At 50.3% G+C, this 6,730-nt stretch overlaps 1 protein-coding gene across 2 annotated transcripts in view; it reads left to right on the forward strand.

Annotated features, from left to right (window-relative positions):
* The window catches only part of RTN3 (reticulon 3), a 59,144-nt gene extending 56,959 nt beyond the window's left edge, over window positions 1-2,185 (forward strand). For both annotated transcript variants that reach the window (XM_042958148.1, XM_042958149.1), the window contains one exon: window positions 1,228-2,185. In XM_042958148.1, coding sequence (XP_042814082.1) covers window positions 1,228-1,273 — 46 coding nt within the window. In that variant the 3' untranslated portion in view covers window positions 1,274-2,185. The remainder of the gene's footprint in view (window positions 1-1,227) is intronic.
* Window positions 2,186-6,730: the final 4,545 nt, after the last annotated feature.

Below are 6,730 nucleotides of genomic sequence, written 5' to 3' on the forward strand. Positions count from 1 at the left end.
GAATCAATGGAATTAGAACCTTTGCCTTTTTGAATTGGCCTTTCAATGTTCATGGTTGCCAGCTCACATGCATCTATTTTCACGTGTATCAATTTTAAGCCAAACTCTTCCCTCTCTTTTCAGAAATAAGAGATTTACTAAAGAAATGACTCAAGGTGCAAAGCTACCTCTTTTCTAAAACTACCAAATCCCCGTTTTCTGTTTTCTTAAACCAATTTAATATTAAAATCAAGTAGTAATAAAATACTGGTAGACATTTTTATGACTCCCTCTATCAAGGAACCATTTGGGGTTTTTTGGAGTTTTTTAAATTACTTAACAGTAAACACTAAGGAACCCATACTTTTAATTAAAATATTAACATTTTTCCATATTCAGACATTTAAGAAACAAAACCTCAAAAGCAGTTATATCTCTTTCGTGCTCTCCCCACCCCCAGTTCCAGTCCCTTTCATATCCCAGATTTTAGTGCTTTTTCTAAAACCGACTCTATGCACACAACTTGGGCTTGATGCCAGGGTCTTTACTTGCTCTTCCGCTTTTTTAGGTATACGTTGGAGCTAAAACCAGGCAAGGACAGTTAGCACAAATATGTATCTGGTTGCTGTTCGCTCCTCATTGGGAAAGATGGTCATAGCTTAGCTTTTAAACCTTGGTTAAAAAGGTCTTGGTTAGTCCCTGCTGGAGTGGCTTCGACACTGGTGTGTGAATGACCTTAGTGATGGGTAACCTTGATGCACAAAATAAAGGGTAGCTTTGGTGTCTGGTGAGGGGCTGGGAACTGTCGCCTGCTCCTGTCGTCTTTTTATATGTCACCTCGACCCTTGACTCTCGGTTCCTTTGGGGCACTAGTGGGTAACCTCGCATTCCCAGAGAAATGGGCTCTTGCACTGCTGGTGTGGAGAACATAGGAGGCATTATGCCCAGATACCCCTTATTCTCCTCTGGAACCCCCCGTGAAGGGGCCAGGAGGTGCAAGCAGTGAAACAGGACAGGGAGCCGGCATGGTGGCAGGGAGAGGGGATGGATCTTTGTGGACCCCTCAGCTCGTCCCAGACCGGCCTCGGCCCCTGCCTCTTTTCATCCAGAGTAAGCCTGTTGGGAATGGGAGGGTAAGTTTCCACAGTGCTCCAGCAAGTTCAGGACTGTCTTCCAGTGTCACTGTTAAAGTAAAAACCTAGAACCAATGTCTGTCTTTTCACCTTCTCTTTTTTCTTTCTTCAATAGGATACAAGCAAAACTCCCAGGAATCGCAAAAAAAAAGGCAGAATAAGTACATGGAAACCAGAAATGCGACAGTTACTAAAACACCACTTAATAGTTATAACGTTATTACTTGTACTATGAAGGAACGTGCTCCGTGTCAGCTCGAGCCTGCATTCCAAGCTTCTTTTTCTTAATTTGGTGTTTTCTCCCCTCCTTTCCCTTTACCCTCAGTATCAAGCACAAGAATTGTTGGACTTCAAAAAGAACTGATATCTTAGGACCCAAAAGAATAAAGAAAGAATCTAATAGGGTAAATCAGTACCTTAATGGTGGTGGGGCTTTTACTTGGAGCTTGAAAGGGGAGAGGTTGGAGGTCAAGGAGAAAATGAAAGGTAAAGCACTGCTCTTGGATCCTGCTATCCAGTTTTCAAGGACTAGTCTTACGCAGCTTCCCGTCAGTTTTACCCTTATTTTTAAGTTAAGAAATGATGATTAACTTATGAGGAAATTATCCGGGGACAAGAGTGGGATTCCTTCCCACGGGTCTTTGGCAGCTCTCTGACCCCATCTTCCTGCCCCACGGTGTGAGCGGCTGCTCCTAACATTCCTCTTCTTCACGTAATGATAGAACTTCCAAGTCTATGAATAACTTGTAGGTGATAGTGTGCATTCCTGATTCCCAGAATGCCGTCTGGTAACCAAGGTTGGAACCGGAAAGTGGGACTGTGAAGGCCCTCCCTCTCCCGCTCATCCCTAGAAAGGAAAGTTCCCGCCATTTGGGAGGGTGGTGTGTGTGTCGTTTCTTGTGGGCACCAGTTCTGAGCTTTAGTTTGAGAACTCATTCCTGAATGTGCTTTCCTCCTCCTTCCCTGCCCACCTCACCTCGAGTTTAATAAATATGGTTGTACTTTTCTTATTATGAAATAAATGTCTGTAACTGCTGTAAACTTGTTAGAGAAAAAAAATAATCTGCATGTGGGCTCCTCAGGTGTTGAGTTATTGTAATCCTGTCTCAGTCCATGGGGGGGAAACATTCTCAAGAGGTGAATACAGAAACAAAAGGCCTTTTTTGCTGTTGTCTTTTCTCTGCAGCTTCCTCCTTCCCATGCCACATCCTTACCCCGTGCTCGTCATCTTACCCTAAGCACCAAAGCCAAGCTGGCTTGAGAGGAGATTGTGTGTCTGTGGTGGAGAAGCCAGAGGTTAGTGTGAGGAAGTGCATTCTGTGGTTCGCAGGGAGCTTTGACTTTGAGGCTAGCTTACGGGTGTGTGTTACGGTTTGCGGCTCCTTCGGCTTCAGGCGCGTGAAATGTCTTAGCGCCTCTGCCATGGCCCAGGGTGCTCCTTCTGAGAGTGCTTTCCCCGAAGCGTTAGGTAAAGGCGACCAGGCAGGGCCAGCTTGTGTTGATGGACTCCGTGCACAATTGAAAGCTAACAGAACAACCCAGACCGACATCAGATGGAGGGCGATCGGGAATCTGATTCCTGTTGAGACCGATCAGCGTCTTTGTCCCCTTCCAACATGAAAATTCAGTCAACTTGAAAGAAAAGTCGTCTGAGCTCCTTCAGGTTGTCAACTCCTAGTCATGAGGGAATGTGCGCTGGTGACTTTAAAGTAAGGGCTATAGTGTTTGACGGTCCCAAAGCAGTGCAACTCTGTAGAAGGTAGTGGAAATTTTCTTTCTACTGTTTTGGAGAAGTTACTTCAGCATTTAGATGGGTAAAAGGTACCCTTGCCTTACTCCATTTTCCTATTTTCTTAGCCCTCTTTCCTTTTGAATTTTTAAGCTGATTTCATGTCAGAGTCAGAAACATACTCTCCATCCTATCTTACGCCCTCCCAGGAAGTCAGTGCACTGATCAACTTTTTGGGCTTCCCCTCCAAAGGACCCTTTTCTGCACTGGAAGCCTCCACACCTAGCTGTTTTGTTTTGTTACTGCTGTATTTAGGTAATTGGACAGATCTTTGTGCCACACAGGAGGTTTTTTTTTTTTTTTCTTAAGAAAAACCCATAGGTGAAATATTACTAATGAAACTGTGTGTGCGTGTATGTGCGTGCAACATAAAAATACAGTAGCACCTAAGGAACTTGAATCTTGGTTCCTGTAAAACTGCAAATTGATGTGTTATTAATAAAAAAAATTGAAAGAAAAAAAAACCACAGTGACTGCGGTGTCGTTCTGCTAACTTTATTCTTTATACACAGTTTGGGTAAAGTAAGAACCAGGCTTCCACCGGCCCCCATCCCCACTCCACCTTTGAGGCTTTAAAAAGCACCTACTAGTTGATACTGGTCATAGTTCCCAAGGTTGCAGAATTTCCATCGTAGAGCAAAGCTATGCATTTGGTTTCTGAAAGATCACGGAGACCCTCTGAGAGGTGACCTTAGGAAGATGAGGAGTGGGAGGGGCCAGAGGGTCTGTTGTCCCGGTTCAGCCTCACACCAACCTAGGAGGGTTTCCCGTCTGCAACATGAAGCAGCCTATAAATCAGAGCCACCGTGTGCTTGAGTCACCATGGAAAGCGGACACTACATACATCAGGTCTTTGCTCAAAGAACTGTCATCACTTCTGGTTTTTTCTTCCCCCAAAACTAAGGCTGCCATGACCCTTAAGCTGGATTTTAAAAATTTATTCAACATACCTCTTAGAAAACTTAGGCTGAAATTTTTAAAAAATAACTGATGCAAACAACTTCACAAATACACATACAAATGTTCGAGTAATGTCACTAACATGGTATATAAATATGGATTCAGAGTAACATTTACATATTGGCCATAATAGCAAGCATACCATTAACAAAAACTTCATGAAGAAACTTCACCTGTTCATGTCAGACTTCCCAAGGCAAGGAGGAGGCACCTAGAGAGGAGGACCACCTAACCCCCCTGACCCCTAACCCAAGAGGCCATGGCCGCCGTCAAAGCAGGAATCACTACGGTGGCACTCAGGTCACTGGGGCTTAGATCTTCAGCTCCATGATCACTGGAGGGCTTATCAGAAAGGACTGCTGGGTGCCGCCCATTTCTGATTCATCAGGGTGGGGCCCAAGGATTTGCATCTCTAGTAGGTTCCTAAAGTGATGCTGAAGCTACCGGTCCCGTGGCCACCCTTTGGGAACCCCTGGAGTGCTTGGGGCTGCCTCTCCATGAAGACTTTGACTCCTGTCTTCCTAAGGCCTCTCCCTGCCTATCAAGGGGAAAAGCCATTCCTAACCAGCTCTTTGTCCTGGCTGACCTGAACTTGGGCAGCGGGCTTGGGTGACCAGAATAGGTCACCCCACTTTGCCTACTGTTTCTGAACAGGCAGGGTAGTAAAAGTGGTAAAATACTCGTTCTGGATCTGAAAACAACATGCACGAAGGAAAATAAAAGAATGGCAGTGCCCAGCCTGGTGCCATCTGCAATCCCTGTTCTCAAGCTTTTAATACTGTCTCAAAAACCCTGGGAGTTTCAAACACACTGGGAATTCACTTTTCAGTCAACCGACAGCTCATGCAGGATTTCCTGAATCGCTGGTGGCATTTGCAACAAAACCCAGAGAATACCAGAGCCCTTGCCCTACCGGAGAGGCCGTGGGACAGGTGTCAGCCCCACTTGTGGGGTTCTGATGAAGACTGCCGCCCCAACCCGGGAGCTGAGGCCTGTGGTGGCCTGGAGACTGCTCGTTCCCAGGAGGCGTGCAGTTCTTTGCCATCCCCAGGTCACGACTGCACTGAAACGGCCTGCAGCACCCAGCATGTGCCATCCTTTGGCAGGCCTAGTGGGAAAAGAAATTGTACGAATTTACAGAGACTGGGAGGCAGTGTGGTGTAGTGCAAACAACACTGAATTGGGAGTCGGGATTTCCATTCTAGTTCTATACTGTTCCTACCTGGCTGTGTGATCATTTCAGTTTCTGTCCTTCACTACCTTATCTGGGAAAGGGGTTAAGGGGGCAGGTACTGGTTGATCTCCAAGGTCTTTCCAGCTTTGACAATCTTGAATTATATAAAAATGCTATAAAATCCGTGGTATAAAATCCAATTCCCAATCAGGAAGAGTCCAGGGGACTGGGCCTGAGGCACTTGAACCTTGGGCTCTGGCCTGGGGGTGCTGGGATGAGGAAGGGCTTCCTCTTTGCACTGGGCTTTCCCACCCACCCACAGAGGCCGACCCTGGCCCCAAGTGCCAGGGCCCCTCCACCTCCAGACCCAACCCTCAAGTCCGCCCACCCACCTCCCCACTCTCAGGCTTTAAGACCAAAGGAACCGGCCTGGCTATGTGAAGAGCAGACACTGGGGCCCGGAGACTTGAGGACAGGCCCCGGAGGAGGGTCACACATTAGTGTGGGATGTTTGGGGTCCCCCAGCCCCACCTCTGTCCTCACTCCTTCCTGTAGGTCCTTCCTCCGCCACCTCACAGCTTATCTCTGATACACGTATAATAAATAAGACATTTGCACATAAGGGTGAATGGGACAGCTCGCTCCCCGCCCCTCCCCCTTTCATATAAAAGCATTAAATACAGTTTCAAAATAAAATACAAAGAGCAAAAAGGGCCTGATCTCGGGGCCACCTGTTCTCCACAGGAGAATGAATCTACACATCCCACTCGGACCTGCCTGGGAGATCGCGGGGCCCCTTCCCGGCCCCACTGGGCCTGGCGCTGCCGCGGGTTAGAGAAAGGAAGGCCGAGGCCCGGCCCCAGGCCCTTGGGTGCTGAGAATGGGTGGCACGTCCACCGTGTACAAAGGGGGACAGGAAGGGACGGGAATAGAACGCCAACTGCCGGGACCTCCAGTGCCCCGGGCTCGGACTGTCGGGGAACGATAGAGCAGGAGTGCCTGACTGAGTTTAGGGGGAAACGGAGGCCTTCAGAGCAGGAGAGGAGCAAAGAAGAAAAGTGCTAATCCCTTTACAAGATCGGGGCCCGGGAGGGCGTGGCAGGAGCGGAGGAGGCGGGAGGGGCCGCGGGGCGCACCGTCCCCAGAGCCCGCCTGGGAGGGCTGGCGCAGCTGCCGGAGCCCCAGCCCAGCTCCGCCCCCGCCTCCGGGACGCCCGCCCGCGGTCCCTGGTGTCCTCGCCGCCCGGGGGTGGGGCTCCCGAGCCCCGCCGCCCCGCCCCCCACTGGAAGCCCTCGTCCGCAGTCCTGGCCTCCGAGCGGCCGCGAATACCAATGAGGTCCCGGCGGCAGCCGCCCGCGACCCCGGGGACCGTGCCTGCCCGCGTGCAACGCCGCGGGGAACTGGGCCCCCGCCCAGGGACGGCGCCGGCGCGGCCTTCCTGCCCTCCCCCCAACCCTTGGGGCCCTAATACTGACTGTCGGCACCCCCACCCCGGCCCGGCGCGGGGCCGGGGTTGGAAACCCAACGTGCACACGCTCGGAGGCCAAGGTGGCCTTTCGGGAAACGTGGGGCCCAGCGCGGGGGAGGGCCAGGGCTCCGGATCCGAAGCGAGCGCGCGCTTCCCGCAGCGCACCGACCGGCCCCGGGGGGGGTTGCTCCTGGGCACCGAGCGGAAGCCGGCGACCCCACCCAATT

The sequence above is a fragment of the Panthera tigris genome, chromosome D1 (genome assembly GCF_018350195.1).
Source record: "Panthera tigris isolate Pti1 chromosome D1, P.tigris_Pti1_mat1.1, whole genome shotgun sequence".
Lineage (NCBI taxonomy): Eukaryota > Metazoa > Chordata > Mammalia > Carnivora > Felidae > Panthera > Panthera tigris.